Source organism: Sorex araneus, chromosome 6 (assembly GCF_027595985.1).
Source record: "Sorex araneus isolate mSorAra2 chromosome 6, mSorAra2.pri, whole genome shotgun sequence".
Taxonomy (NCBI): Eukaryota; Metazoa; Chordata; class Mammalia; order Eulipotyphla; family Soricidae; genus Sorex; species Sorex araneus.
Genome location: NC_073307.1, coordinates 21,293,856 through 21,309,828, shown reverse-complemented (window position 1 = coordinate 21,309,828; position 15,973 = coordinate 21,293,856). Strand labels below are relative to the sequence as shown.

At 36.7% G+C, this 15,973-nt stretch overlaps 2 protein-coding genes across 6 annotated transcripts in view; both read left to right on the top strand.

Moving 5' to 3' along the window:
* The window catches only part of PURA (purine rich element binding protein A), a 94,352-nt gene extending 88,647 nt beyond the window's left edge, over positions 1 to 5,705 (top strand). For all 5 annotated transcript variants that reach the window (XM_055142607.1, XM_055142603.1, XM_055142606.1 and 2 more), the window contains one exon: positions 241 to 5,705. In XM_055142607.1, the coding sequence (XP_054998582.1) occupies positions 385 to 1,353 (969 nt within the window). In that variant the 5' untranslated portion in view covers positions 241 to 384 and the 3' untranslated portion in view covers positions 1,354 to 5,705. The remainder of the gene's footprint in view (positions 1 to 240) is intronic.
* Positions 5,706 to 7,635: 1,930 nt separating this feature from the next.
* IGIP (IgA inducing protein) lies at positions 7,636 to 15,068 on the top strand. Its single transcript, XM_004609924.3, has one exon. The coding sequence runs from the start codon at positions 14,731 to 14,733 to the stop codon at positions 14,890 to 14,892; it is 162 nt and encodes a 53-aa protein (XP_004609981.1). The 5' UTR covers positions 7,636 to 14,730; the 3' UTR covers positions 14,893 to 15,068.
* The last annotated feature ends 905 nt before the right edge of the window (positions 15,069 to 15,973 follow it).

Sequence of the window (15,973 nt, the reverse complement as noted above, 5' to 3'; positions counted from 1 at the left end):
TGGCGGCGGCAGCAGCTGCGACGCGGCGCGTCCCACTCCTCCCCCCCACCACCAGGGGTGTGGGGTGAGGGCTGGCGGGTGGGCGCCGCCTGGCGGGCGGGCGGACGGGGGCTACTCGTGGGGAGGGGGCGCAGGTCACGTGCTGGTGGGCGGGTGGGCGCGTACAGTAGGGCGCCCTGCTACTGTACAGGGGAGTCAGTGCCCTGTTACCGGGTCTCGTCTGTCTCGTCTCTCCCGCAGATCTCGCGAGAGTGGCTGACTGGCTGTGGGGGTTGCGGCGGCAGCAGGCGGAGCCGGGGAGGGAAAGCAGCGGCGGCTGAGGCGACTGAGGCGGCGGCGGGCGGAGCGGCAGGCGGCGGCGGCGCGGCGGCGGAGCGCAGCATCATGGCGGACCGAGACAGCGGCAGCGAGCAGGGTGGTGCGGCGCTGGGCTCGGGCGGCTCCCTGGGGCACCCGGGCTCGGGCTCGGGCTCCGGCGGGGGCGGTGGTGGCGGCGGGGGCGGCGGCGGCAGTGGCGGCGGCGGCGGCGGGGCCCCGGGGGGGCTGCAGCACGAGACGCAGGAGCTGGCCTCCAAGCGGGTGGACATCCAGAACAAGCGCTTCTACCTGGACGTGAAGCAGAACGCCAAGGGCCGCTTCCTGAAGATCGCAGAGGTGGGCGCGGGCGGCAACAAGAGCCGCCTGACTCTCTCCATGTCAGTGGCAGTGGAGTTCCGCGACTACCTGGGCGACTTCATCGAGCACTACGCGCAGCTGGGCCCCAGCCAGCCGCCCGACCTGGCCCAGGCACAGGACGAGCCGCGCCGGGCGCTCAAGAGCGAGTTCCTGGTGCGCGAGAACCGCAAGTACTACATGGATCTCAAGGAGAACCAGCGCGGCCGCTTCCTGCGCATCCGCCAGACGGTCAACCGGGGGCCCGGCCTGGGCTCCACGCAGGGCCAGACCATTGCGCTGCCCGCACAGGGGCTCATCGAGTTCCGTGACGCTCTGGCCAAGCTCATCGACGACTACGGAGTGGAGGAGGAGCCGGCCGAGCTGCCCGAGGGCACCTCGTTGACTGTGGACAACAAGCGCTTCTTCTTCGATGTGGGCTCCAACAAGTACGGCGTGTTTATGCGAGTGAGCGAGGTGAAGCCCACCTACCGCAACTCCATCACCGTGCCCTACAAGGTGTGGGCCAAGTTCGGACACACCTTCTGCAAGTACTCGGAAGAGATGAAGAAGATCCAGGAGAAGCAGAGGGAGAAGCGAGCCGCGTGTGAGCAGCTCCACCAGCAGCAGCAGCAGCAGCAAGAGGAGACCGCCGCTGCCACCCTGCTGCTGCAGGGCGAGGAAGAAGGGGAAGAAGATTGATCAAACTGAATGAAAAAATAAATAAACCCACATGCATACACACACACACACACACACACACACACAGAGCGCCACACACAGAGAAAATATACTGTAAAGAAAGAGAGAAAATAAAAAAAAGTTAAAAAAGTTTAAAAAAATAAACAAAACTTAACTCCAAGGGAGCACCACCCACAGAACCTCCACCAACTGACAGTTTCTCTTCTTGACTTGCCACCCATCGCTGGATGTTGTCCACTTTATCCACCATATAAAACAGTAAGCAGCTGCTAAAAACAAAAAACAAAAAAAAAATACAAAAAGTAATAACATTATATGAACTGTGTTTCCTACTTGATTAAAAAATATAAAGAACTGAGTGTTTATTTCCCTAATTAACCAAGAACTTTTGTACACGTTTAAGCTATTATTATTAAAAGTGTTTGCAAAATGGTCAAGATTATAATATTGCTGAATTATATAAAAGTCCTTTTCATGTTGAGCTAACATTTGACTTTAGCACAAAAAAGAGATATTTTAGAACACGTAAAATAATATTTTTAGTTTTTCTCATTTTGTTACCAAATTTCAAACCTTACATGGAGGTTATTATAGTATATTTGACACCCTATATACCTGTGATTAGAGATGTGTATATATATTTGAGGGCTAGGCATGCTGTGTGTCTGAGCTTTGTCTAAATGTTATGCAGAAGTTTGTAGAGTTAAAGGTACGTAGGTTAAATTCATGCAAGGTAAACAATAAGTGCTCTCTTTTATACAATATGCATTGCATCTGGACCTTAAGCATATAAAATGGTCAGTGAAACTTCTGTGAACATGAAGAAATTATTAAAAAAGGCATTTAAATGAAATTTGCTAAGTTGTGATTTTTATGGTTGGAACCAAAGTTATTCAAATAGTAAAAGGAAAAAAGAAAGAAAAAGGAAATCTCCCATAATATTTTTCTGCATCTGTTTGCTTTGAGTAGGCGTTTTGTCATTGTGTATATGAGATGTACTTGTATTGTTCATAATATATTTTTTTTATTATGTGTAGAAAGATTTTAAAAACTTAACTAACGTGCAGCAATTTCCAGTGAACCTGTACTTGGACATCAGGTAGTGAGTCTTTGTGGTCACTAGCACTGTCTCCTAAACTTGTAAGAGGTCTGAGCTATCTTTTGATTTTTTTTTTTTTGCCAGTGCTATTAACTTATGTAGACCTGTTTAAAAAAACAAAGCAAAACAGCAACACAATTATAGTTATCCTACTGAGCCATGGATTCTGAGTTTCTTTTTAAAAGTGAAAGCCAAGTTGGTTGTATGTAAAGGATTTCCATGTAGCTGTGGTGCTAGTTATTACTGGCTACATTATATGCTAAGTGTATTTGTGTTCCCCAAGTGTACAAGCCTATCAAAAGTATGTTCTATAACTCATATTCAAGGTTGTAGGGTATGAAAATGCAAAGCTTAGGAGAGCACTTTACCAAGCTGGTGTCCTCCAGACCGAAATTGTTTGTAACGATAGTCTTTTACAGGTTTTCATTTAAAGATGTTCGTGTGCTTTTAATTGACAACTAACTTCTTGCTGCTGTATAGTAAAATATTAATATATTTTTATCATTAAACTGCTGCATGACTATCATCTTTGAGTGAAGAGAAAATGTTATAAAAAAAAGATGCCTTAAACAGTACATTTTGGTTTGGAATTCTGTAGAAAGTATTTTGGTTAAAAAAATGTTTCGGGGGGGATATCTTGTCTGATAGAGTACTGGGGATAGGATTGGTTTTTGGCAAATTTAGCCATATAGATCTAACTGCTGTATGTAGAAGACACCACCTGTAGGAGCTGGAAGGTATAGGTGCTTCTCACATTGTAAAGCATTGGCCTAGGCAGGTGAAACAGTTGTCTTTTTGAAGGTTTTTATTGTTTTCTCTCTTTTTTCTGCTGGTCCTTTGGGTTTTGATTTGATATTTTAAGCTCCCTGGTTGAGTATGTTGTCTTTGTTTTTGAGATCTACTGTATGTGTTGAATAACAAGCTATTTCCATTGTACTGTGCATTTTCCCATTAAATTGTTTGCTTTTAAATATTCATACAATGTTAAATATGAGGTGACCGTACAATAGTTAGGAGTTTCTTTACTTACAAAATCACTGGAAATTATTAAATTGCTTTCCCTTTCCCCCAAGGTGCATTTTTCTTATTTCCATATAGTAAAGTTGAGCTCTTACAGTGCATAATGTGACATTTGGAATGCTTATCAACTGCATGTAAACATTAATAACCTGCACTTTTTTGTCTTAAGGTTTGTTGAGCTGTTTTGTTCACTGTACTTTAACTGTGATATGGAAAAGACTGCATTGTGTTGTTACTAGTTAGGAAAGAGAATTGCTTTGATTTTGTCTCTTGTTTACTATAGCTTCTTAAAGTTAAGCCTTGTACTACAGGTTGTTGGAGTACTCCTAGATCAGTGTTTCATAGTAGCCAGCAATAAGTAGTGCAAGTCATCAAAAACACAGTAAACTTAGGCAAAGTGTCCTTTCTTTGAGATGCTAATTCTTTCACAAGGTTTTCTTTAGGGTCAGTTACCTAAAGTGAAGCCTTTCTTACCTATAGACCAGATTCTGCTTTGGAATCCTACCGGATTTAGAAGCACATATATTGTGCAATTGTCTTTACACTATTAACAGTTAATCACAATCTTACTAAGATTTTGAAACCAGTGTCTGATTTATGATCAGTGGGTTTAAAAGAAATCCACATGCAGATCTTTTAAGACTTTTAAGAGGTGATCATAGAAAAGACTAAGTGACTGTAAAGATGCTCATTTCTGCATCTCACTTTACCTCCCCAAACACCCAACCTTCCCTTCCACCCCCTTCCTGTTTCATCCTTTTCCCATCCTTCCCTCATCTCCCCTATCCCCCAGGTGCTCGGTACTTTACCAAGGTTCTATATTTCAGTGTTTTATGTTGGAGTTTTTCCTTGTGTTTAATTTCCTAGTTGGTATGCCCTGTTTGTGCTAAAACAAAAAAGGAAATGGTATATTTGACCATATGTGTTATTCATAAAGACAGTATGATCAAATGTGCCAAAAGCAAGCAAACAAAACTTAATTCCTGACAAGTATGCCTTATTTTTAATGATCTGCTTTGTCTTACAATTAAGGTCCAAGAGCTTAAACTATATTATTTGCCTAAGTATAAAAGAAAACTTGAAATGCATTGCAATATTGACCTTCTTTAAAATGAGAGACACTGTCAAGTAATTTAATCCAGAGATCAGCCACCAGATTTGAAATGCTCATATACATGTGTCTGTTTGGTGTTTTGTTTTTTTTGTTTTTCCCTTTTAAATCACCAAATCTTTTTTAAAGCTATTTTTTATTTGTGCCTCCTATTTATCATGCTGATGTTAGAAGCAACAGTCATCCAGCCACAGAGGGAGCTAAAGTTAACTAACCAGAACTGTAGAAATCATTATACTGCCTTTGATAACAAAGGAAGTTCATAAGAAAAGCCATGTCGGCTTTTCCTCCACTAGATACAGATTGGAGGTAGATGAATATTTGCCAAATGGGAAAAAAATAAAAAAAGACAATATGAGTCAGGAAAGACTTAACTTTTCCAGCTTCTCAAAAGCCATGGAGAGTAGAAACCAAAACCAACAAGGATTAAAAAAAAACAAAACACAATCTTGAAAGTCTTATTTTCTAGTTGTCCCAAGCAGTTGTTGAAATTTAACTCAAAAGTAGGACATAAGATCAATGTGTTTTCAAGATCTTTACGTCTAGAGATGGATAACTATTCCAGTTTCGTTTTTCAGGTAATGAAGAAAGCTGCTAGTAATTATAACCCCTGCCTAAAGAAGACAGATTTGGGAGCAAATACTTATTGCCTTGAAAAATAGCACTGTAATAGACTATGATAATTAGTTGTAGAATAACCTTTCTCCCTTTTAAACTATGCAAATTATTAAATAAGTGTAAATTAGGATTCAATTAAAGATAGTTGATTATATTGCAATCAGATGGCATTCACAAACTTAACTGGAGCATATACAAATAAAATCTTTTAGTCTAAGAGTTTTGTATGCTAACGGGAAAATATAATTTAGCTACCTATTCTAAAAAATGGTGAATATTATTAATATTGTAAAATAGAACTGGGAAGACTGCCTCCTTTTTGAAGAGAGAGATTAAGGATTTTTATAATTGTTTTTCATCAAATTTTAATATTTTTGTCAAAAATTAGGTATTTAATTTGTAAAACAGTTTGCTTTGTACTGGCATACAGAAAATAGGGTATTGATTTTAAACTTTTTAAAGCCAAGTGATCAAGTACATTTGTAATAAAAGTCAATGGATCTATATCAGTTGTACTCACTGTTTTCATTTCTTATTAATATAGGAGTCTTATTTTTCTGCAGGAAAACTGAACTAAATTTGGGTGGAAGGGGAAAGATAAGTCCATTGATAATGAGAATCTGGGTGGGTACCATGGCCCAAGCACTTCATATTGTCTCTAAGTCAGTTAAGATTTGGTATGTGTATGTCATATACATATGTTAATTTTTTCTTCTTTTAGAACTTGGTATTTCTTTTGTAACTTATTTTCTTTGTGAGGATTCTATAATTCATTTTTGTTTCTGTGCTTTGTATATATTGCATTTGGCACTGTTAAAACTTTCTAAAGTAACTTTTTTCTTTTATAATATTTTGCATTATCTGCCAGCCATGGTGATCACATCATGGTCATGATTGTTTTATTTTAGACATCTGGTTCATCTTCTCTTCAATATTCCAAATCATTTTTTTATGTAACATACATGAAAACACATTTCTAAATGACTATAGTGAGGATTTCTGAAATTATCGGCTCTGGTGGTTTTCACAGATCCATAATTTATTTTATTTTATTTTGCATTCAAACTTACATCTAACATTCTCCCTACCCACCGTAAAAAGTGAGATACCAAATCTAGTGACTTTTTCCCCCATTTTCAGTCTTTTAAGTACTAGAGTGATCTCATTCTGCATTCTATGGAAAAGGATGCTAAGACAGGAAACGTCAGCAACTTGGGTTCAGAATAATCGTGATAACTCTGAGTATAGCATTTATAGTTTACCTAAATTTAATATTTTATTTCCCCTATGATACTGGAATCGAAAGAAAAGAATCAATTCACTGAATTTGTTTGTGCAAGGTTACTATTAAAGTTTATCATTTTTAATTCATACTTTATAATTTTTTTACTACGAGTCAACTTTAGGCCACACATAATGAAATACATTATAAAATTAAAATGATCACTGTTATAAAGTTGTTTTCCCCCAACAAGTGCTAATTATTATAGAGGATTTGTTAAATTTTAAGAAAAATCAAATACTAATATTTGAGGAAGTATTTAATCTTAAAACAACACCTAAATTTGATGTCTAGACCTTTGAACAAGAACTTCATTGCAGCTTAAGTGAAGATCATCTAAACTAGCATTGATATGAGTCAGGTAGAATTTTATGATATAAGAACAACCAAGGTGAAAGATAATAAAAGATAGTATTAATTCCAAGCCAATAATTTGTTGCCTTTCAGCTGCAAAACTTACTATTAAGTATTGATGGCAATTTATGTGGTTTGAAAAGTTGAGTATGGAATCAAGTTATTTGTGGAAAGCATTTTTCTTAAAAATGATTTTATAGCCGCTCATTTTAATTTTGTCCCCCTATTTTGTTTGACATCTTTTTTCAACCCTGATGTGCTTTGCTTTTGTGAAAAAAGTGTCTTGTTCCATGGTAGAAACATGGTGGTGATCCTCTATATAAAAGTTACTCCCTACAGACCAGAAATAGTTTCTCATTTTGGAACTGCAAGATGTTTGTGTTCTTGTGAATATTTACTTTGTTTTGATGGTTATTAGTAAGTTTCTTACATTTTTGTAGCATTTTGTGACAGTAAAGAATTTCATTATCTTGATTTAGGGTCCACTCTGATTCAAGAGGCCTCCAAGTTCAAGGACCAAGACCTTATAGATTTTGAAAAACATGGAAATACTCTTGTTAACATGTGCTTTGGTTTAAACTGAATCAAGGGGCTGGAGTGATAGCACAGCGGGTAGGGCGTTTGCCTTGCACGCGGCCGACCCGGGTTCGAATCCCAGCATCCCATATGGTCCCCCGAGCACCGCCAGGAGTAATTCCTGAGTGCATGAGCCAGGAGTGACCCCTGTGCATCGCTGGGTGTGACCCAAAAAAAAAAAGCAAAAAAAAAAAAAAAAATAAACTGAATCAATACAGATGGGTCCTAGGAAGATTTGAGAAAAGGCCTTTTTTTTTTTTTCCTGAAAAAAGTCTTTATTGTAAAGTGGCAGTCAGGTTTCTAGGACAGGTGACTTATGTAGTCATCTTGATTTGCTCATTGATGGCCATCCCAAATTACTAGATGTATATTAGGGCTGAGTAAAAAACTCCCATTCTCTCTGAATGGATTGACAATTTCTAATGCTGGTTATTTGGTGGCATTTGACCTAATTCCCTCCCATATGTATGTGGCATTTTATTTCTCCCACCCTCCTTTTCCCGTTTTTTTCTCCTTTTTTCTTTGTTATTCTTGCCAGAGGCCTGCTAGTGACACTCAAGCTTAGCCCCTCAAGAGAGAAGTAAAGAAATTGCCTTAGAACATAGCCAACTGATGAGCTAGAAAGAGTTATGTTTTATGATGTAATCGGGTAGGTTTGTTTTCTGACTGCTCTTTTTCTAGTGATCTTAAGTTGGCAGTTTGAAGGGCATAGAAACTGATTTTTTGTTTATTAGTGTTGTGAATTGAAGAGAGTAAGATTTAATATGTATGTTTTAGGTATGTTACTGAGGCATGAGATTTACTGGTTTGGAAATCTGACTTCAGAAAGGGGAGAGCTGTTTAATGTGTCTGTGAATGGGAGTATGAAAGGTATATAGGGAGTGGTTTGGAGGTAATGTGGGACAAATTGTAATTGGAGGTAGATGTTTCTAAGAGAAATTTTAAATGAGAGTTACTTGCTCAGGACAATGAAATAAGTAAATAAAACTAGAAAGAAAAAAAAACCTGAGTTATACATCTTTGGTTATGAAAAAGCTATTGATTGGTAATTGGATGTTATGATGCTTTATGCAAGTTATTTTCGGGTGTAGGATGTTTGCTTTTCTGGGACAAATTAAGTAGAAAAATTGTGGAATGGCAACTTACTTGGTCAAGACAAGTTATTTCTGGGTAGTTATAGACTATTCTCCTGGGCTCATATTAAAATGTAATTTATCTTTACTTTTCAGAACAGGCTTAAGTTAGAGCATTTGGTACTGCTCTGTTATTAAAGCTTGAGTGTTTGGTGGCCCACGTACATTTCTTAAGAGAATAATAACCAGGTTAAGATATTAAATTGCAATTTCAGTTATCTTTTGTATTCTACATTTGCAATCTTAGCAATGTATTTAGCATGTAGACTTATGAGACAGAAAGTTATGTTTTATGATGTAATTGGGCAGACTTTTTTCTGACTACTCTTTTTCTAATGCCCAATAACACCGTGTTTCTGGAGTTATACAATAGACCCTCCAAACTGTTAAGCTTCTGTTTTCCCACTTTCTCTAACTTTAAAATTGTAGAATTCTCAAGTAATCCCTGTGGCAGACATTAATAACATGACATAACGTTAGCACATCTTGGAAGTTCTTATATCCTTAGTAGGGAAAACTTAGATTTCTTTTTCCATTACCCTCTGAGCATTTAAAATTAATATAAGGAATTTCTATATTTGTTTTTAAAATTCAAGTATATTTGGATCAACTGTTTTCTAGTTTATTGTATACTAGTTTATTGTATTCTCAGCGATTTTGATAGATTGCTTTCAAGTTTAATTTTACCCAGATCTATACATTAGTGATTGAATCTCTTTAAAGAAAACTTAGAAAGAGGCTCTGATTTTATAATTGGAAGATAACCATTTTTTTAAACAAATGTCAAGTTCATTAACAATAGCAAAATTATTTTTATTATGACTTATTTTATAGAGTTAGCACCTCATAAGATTTTCACATTTTATTGTCAGATTTTTAATTAAAATATTATTACATACTATAACTTATGTCAGTGCAAAACCCTTATGAATTTTTTTTAAAAGAAGTGAATTCCCAAACCTGTGTTAAGAACCAGTGGTTTAATGATTGTGAGACAAGTCTTTGGAAGGCTCTTTGAGTCTAGTCAATGGAGAAAAACGATAGCCCATTTCCATGCTGCATACAGTTAGGATTTGTAAAAGTTGTCAATATGTGAAAGTGCAAATGCAGGACAGACTATGTAAAGTTGCCTATAAAAATTCCAGTTTTCATTATTTGCACTATTTCTCTTTGCACTTGATTTTTTGAAAGTTAAGGCTAGTCACTTTCACTTTTGTTTCTAGTCTTTTCTAATTTCTTACAGAATTTTTTTCAATATCCCACCCAAAGCAAATGCAATTAACTTATATGCAATTAACTATACTTTATAAGTCCAAGAAAAAATATTTCTTAGTATAATCTATTATATAGAATAAAAATTTGTTTTGATAAAATTTTTAATATGGGCCTTTTATTTGCCAAGAAAATCCTTTGTAAATGTGAGCTTTATTATAGTATTTGAGTAGACAAGTGAAAGCTTAGGATAGGAAAATGTTATATATATATATATCTCTATATATATATGCATATGAAATTATGTCTCTGAGATCCAATTTCCAGCCTATGATGGTCGGTTTTGGAATGTTGATTTGTTTTCACTGAGTCAATGAGATTTGAGTCTTGCTGGGTATTGGCTTAAAAAACTGGGTGGCAAGTGGCAGCTCCCTCTTTCATGTAGTGTTCCATAGTAGTTGTAGAGTTTCCTTGTGGTCTATGTGAATAACTGGTATTGAAATTATTTTATTAAGTGAATATTCCTTTTTGGAATTCCAGGGTGACTCACTTTTTGAGGGGGGAGGGTAGACAGGGGTAAAAGACTATTTTAAATAGAGGCATTCTTATAACTTTAAAAATGTGCTATAGAAAGATTAAGAGAACAAAAATTGTATCTGTGAACCTTATTTTTTTGTCTTAGATTGTTGCAACACAGTGTTCAGGATTGCAAAAAAGAAGTTGACAGTTTTGTCAATACAACAGAAGTATGTTTTGGCTAAAATTATATTTTATATGTTTTTTAATTTCATTTTATATTAACTTTCCCATAGCCACTTAGGGATTTCATACTTAAAACCAAGAAGTTAGAGGCCTCTTTTCAGATCTGGTTTATTTTTGGAATGCTTGAGTGTGTTTCTGGATGGGGGTGCAGGGATTGGTGTTTAATTCTTGACATGCTCTTCTCAGCATGTTTTGCTAGTCGTTCTGGACCTTCTGTTTGCAAATTTTGTTGAAAATTCAGTGATGTATTTGAAATGAGAAAATCCTCTGTGACGTAGTATGAATGCTTGTGTTGTGCAACTTGTGGCTTTGTTTTTAATTTGCGTAGAAAGTTAAACTTCTGTTCAGATTTTAGGTTTATCTAATCTAATTGTGCCAGTGGTTGTATAAATATGGACCAATTTTGGGGAACGAAGATTGGCAAACATATTTGACTCTGGATAATCTTTTACTCAAAATTGTAAATAAGAGGCTCACATCGTTGGTGTTGTCTAAGGTTTTATGTTACTACTAGTTCTTTACATGTGGATAATGATCAGCATTATATATATCTATGAATGTCCTTTAGGGAAAGAGAAAAATTCAGCCTCCAAACCTCTTCTTAGAGACTAAATTTACCATATATGGAAAGTTTTAAAAATTAGAAATGACTGATTATTTTTAATAGAGTTTAATCAGCTTAATTATTTTTCCCAGCTTGACGCACTTATTTCCCAAATGTGAATAAAGGGAAAAGATCAGCAATTTGGCCCTTTTCTGTTGAGGCCATTTTTAGTTTTCTGCCCCTATTCCTCAATCTTGTATAAAATGAATACGGGTATCCTTATAATTCCTGTGACCCCTTTTTGAAGTCACAGATATCTCTGATAATCTGATGAAAGTGATGGACCCTTTCCCCATTAAAAAATAATAAAATGCACATACACAGGTAATTTTGCATATAACCTCAGGGGCATCACACATCTTCTAAACCAAGGATCTCTGCTCTAAGTAAATTCTATAGAAAAATGCTTGACAATTGATAAAATTAGAAAATATTGGCTTAAGACATTCCAGATTGGAATTTTTGTTAAATGGTGGCCCCTACTAGCAAAATGTGACATTGCAACCAGCTTTGTTAGACATTAAAACATCCAGATGGAAGATAAAAGAAGCAAAGTTCTGAGAGCTATTTATAAGGAGTCAGGGCATCTCCAGACATGGGAGCCATCTCTCGACATGGCTCAAGGCAGGGGTCAGGGTGCCTGACAGCTTCTAGCAGGGTAGAGTTTGATAAACCACAATGCTCAGGATGCCAAGGGGTTAGCTATTATCTTAACCCCTTTCTCACCAAAAGATTTTAGTTTTGTCTATTGGAAAACAAGATGCCACTAGGGAAAAAAAAAATGATTTGCCTTATAACTTTGCTGGAACACATCAGTTTGGTGACATATGGGACACCAGTATTTTTGAAAAGGTGCATAAAACCAAAGTAAATTATTCTCTATGTAGAACATTATTTACTAGTAACATTTGTTTGGATGTATTAGCTTTGACAGTTTTTACCAGTAAATATTGAATTTATTTAAAACTGGGAATCCAGTTTATAAATAGGATAATTTCTATATCTTTTATTTCTCCCATGTAAAGAATCGTTTAAAGATTTATGCATACTTTTTACTTTTCTCTCTTGATGCCATGGATAGGGTGGGTCGGGTGGGGGGAGATTTTTGAGTCAACAATTGACAAAATGTCTTCTCCAAATTGAAAACTGAGAAGCAGCACTTTAAGTCTAACTCGACACCGTTTTAGTGCATGATTTAGTTTTAATAATGATTTTTGGTGCATGCCTTTGGGCTTATTCAAAAGTGTACAATAGGAAAGTATATTTCCTTTCTTAGAAAGGAGATGTTTTTCTACTTTGCAACATGTGATTACAAAAATCTTCCTCTGTGGGAAGATTAACCATGTATTGAACTACTGAAAAGTATATATTTTTAGATATACAGAAGGAATCTACATGGAGCAGCATTTAGACCTATATAGAAGTCATAGCATTCTGTATAGGACCAAAAAGGAAATAACACTAAACACTTAAACAGACTTTGTTGGGTAGAAATACCTTTAGATCTTGCAAAGACTTCCAAAAAAGAAAATGCCACAGAAGTTTGCTGAAAACTTTTGTTGTTTGAATTTTCTCTGTCAGTGTATTTAGCCCAAATACGATGGTTTTGGGTTAACACATAAGAATAAGAATTTTTTTAAAAAGTTAACTAACTAGATCATTCTGGTTTGCCAATACAGCTTGACTGAAATAATCACTTGCAAAATGAAAAACTGTCCAACTCCTCTAAGGTTTTGACAAAATAACCTTGCCTGTTGTGGGAAGATTCCCACTTTGATTTTTTGACCTGACAGTGAAGATTCATGCTTGACATGATTTCAAACCTGACAGTGTCTGTTTAAGGAGCTATGGTACAGTTTGCTAATTCAATCCCAGATAACTGTTGATTACCTGTGAGATCTAGAGTCCAAAGTAGCCAGCAGCCGTATCCCTGAGTGCTCTGTGCCCATCAGATCTCTTAAAGTAAGCAAGGGTGGGACAGGTCACAGCTCAGATGAGTGACCTCAGGTGCTGTGAACAGCCCCAGATTCAAGAATTGTCTGCCTTCTTGGGATTCATCACTGAACTAATGTCCCACATGGTATTACTTGCTGTAGATGCTCTCTCGGAGGAGGCCCAGAGGATACATCCTAATTGCTTGTGGTATTCAGAGAGGGGGTGCTAACTCTGATACCCAGGCCAGATTCCAGTTTAGGGATGTGGGTCTTCTTCTTGCCATTCTAACTGGAAATGTGCATCACTTCCCATTTTTCTTGTTGATCTCAGTGCAAATTGCACTAGTCCGTTTCTTTGCCCAGGTCCCAAATCTCTAAGATGCTGGTGTGTATTACATGGGTCAAGTTCATGCCTTAACTAATGCACAAGAGTTGAGCAGTAAGGAGTTTGGTGTAAACTGCTCTAGAGTAGGAGGGTAAACTCTTGTGATGGTTTGGGGGGTGAAATTGACCCTCTTTTAGCATAATTTGGGGAATGTGCACTGGCCGGAGGCTTCCAGCCATGAGGTGTGAGCTGAAACCTATTTCCCTCTTTTCTTATAGCATGTTGAGAAAATCTGTTGGGTTTTCAGCAGTCAGGGAAGGCCGGAGTTCTGCCGCTTTAATCTGGGTAACTGAGGCTGGTTTGAGCAAGACTTTGGTTAATTAACTGGGTTCTCAGATGCCACAGACTCCGTGAAAAGTCACCATTATTTTCAATGGTTGTGATAGAATTTCCCCCAGTAGCCATTATTTTAAAATTATATTGCAGAGTTGTTTTATTTGAGCTTTTTGTGTATACACAATCCCAAACTGGAAGAAATTTTTAAAAAGGAATCCTGCTGTGAAAGGTATATATTACTCTAGATTTTTCTTACTGTAAATATTGTAAGATTGTAATACTGTCGATATTTTATTAACCAACAAATGTTAATCTATGTGAATTCAGACTTATTTTAAATGTGCTTCTTATTTACTGTGTGTGGTCCCTGTTGCTGACAGTATTAAGTTATATTCTGATGTAAGATTAACTTTATTAAAGAATGTAAACATTAATGTTTCCTTATGGGAAAACAAATAAAGTATAAAGAAGACAATTCTTTTAATTAAAATATACTGTGTATTTACACTTGCTAGACCCAGCACCACTTATAAATTTAGTACACTATTCAGAATTTTAGTTAACACAGCTGACATGGTTGTGCTCTGTTTGACAGTCTAAGAGTAGGTATTGTTGGAATACAAGCAGTTTGTATTTGTCTGCTGTGAATCATCTTGAAATTTCTAATCAAGTTTGTAAAATTTTTATAGTAAAACGTTTTAATGACAATTAAAAATTTATCTTCTCTAAAGAATGGTCAAAATAATATCATTTCAGAAATAGAATTGTTCTTTAATATCTTTCCAAAATAACTTTGGTTAAATGGACCAGATGTATATTAGCTAAAATTTAGGACAAAATTGTGATATTCTTTGAGTTTACAAGTTAATCCTTATTGGAAATGTGCCAATTATATAGTAGAATATCATTAATTTGCACTGTTTGGGGACCCCATTAAGAATGTTGAATTTTGCCAACTAAGAAGTAAGCAAATGCAATTTAAAAAGTAAATTTGAGCATTCTGTATTAAATATGTGCAGTTATTATCACATGAAGAAGCGCAGTGTGTCGGGCTGTAATATAACCATACTTGCTGTCATGTTCTCCCATCTCAGTGCTGGGAATTCACCATGTGGAAACCAAGCAAATGTGTTGTGCATCAGCCGGCTTGAGTTTGTTCAATATCAAAGCTGAAACTAGCGAGGTCTGCTGTACTGCTTATTGAAGTATTGTGATTCTTTTAGGCATTGATTCTTATAAAATATATACTGTAACAGTATACTTTGTACAGATTTAAATTTTATTTGAAAAAATGAAATAAAGTAGGCAAAAAAATAAAGATGTTTATTTTTCATGTGACTATATAAATAGATCAGTCTTTTGTTTCAGTGCCTTTGGAGTGGGAGTGGGAGTTTAATTTCTCCTGAGTTTTTGTTTTGTTCGGGGGTCTGATAGATGGAAACCATTTTTAGGACTCAGTGGCAGGTCTTCTTGCTGATCATTAATTGGCTGTAAGCATTAAGTATGCTTACAGTCTGGAGAGCTCTATTTTCTATTTTACGTTTAAACAAATTTGTTTAGTTTTTAAAGATTTTATGTGAATGGCCTCTTTATCTTCTTTCTTGAGTGGGTTTACAAAAAGAAATCTGATTTGCCAGTTAACCTAGCCATCACAGTTAAAGAAAAACTTTCCCCATAGATCATGCTTCTTTCCATGGGAAGACTTTCTGTTTTCTGTCATTTTAAATTTTAAATTAGTTAGGGTAGTGGAAAGGTTACATGAGAAAAGTAGAGATTGAAAATAAGATTCTTTCAAAACTGCTTTTCTATTGAGTGAAATGGTAGACAATGGCTGAAGTTATCCATTTTTTAAAAAATAGTGTTACAAAAGTGATCAGAATAGATTTAGTACACATAGAAGATTAGATTATCTGACCAAAAAGAACCAACCCAGTTTTGGCCTCTAACTAGAAACCAGAGAAGGCCTCAGAGTTCCTCAGTTTTTAGAAGTGGAGTTGGAAGTTGTATTTGTGGCTTTCTCCTCATTGTATCTTTGCTGCTGCTTTTACTTACTGTCAGGCTGGATATGAAGAAGACATGGAACAAGTGGTTGCAGGAACAAAGTTTCTATAAAAATTACACTGTGGAAAAAATTTGCACTGTCATTTAAATGTGTATGAGAGTGGTTGTAGCCTAAAACTGGTACCCGGTCATAGAACTTGGTTTACTGTATCACAGTTCCAGGCTTCCTTGGGTAAACCCCAAGAAAGTGTTG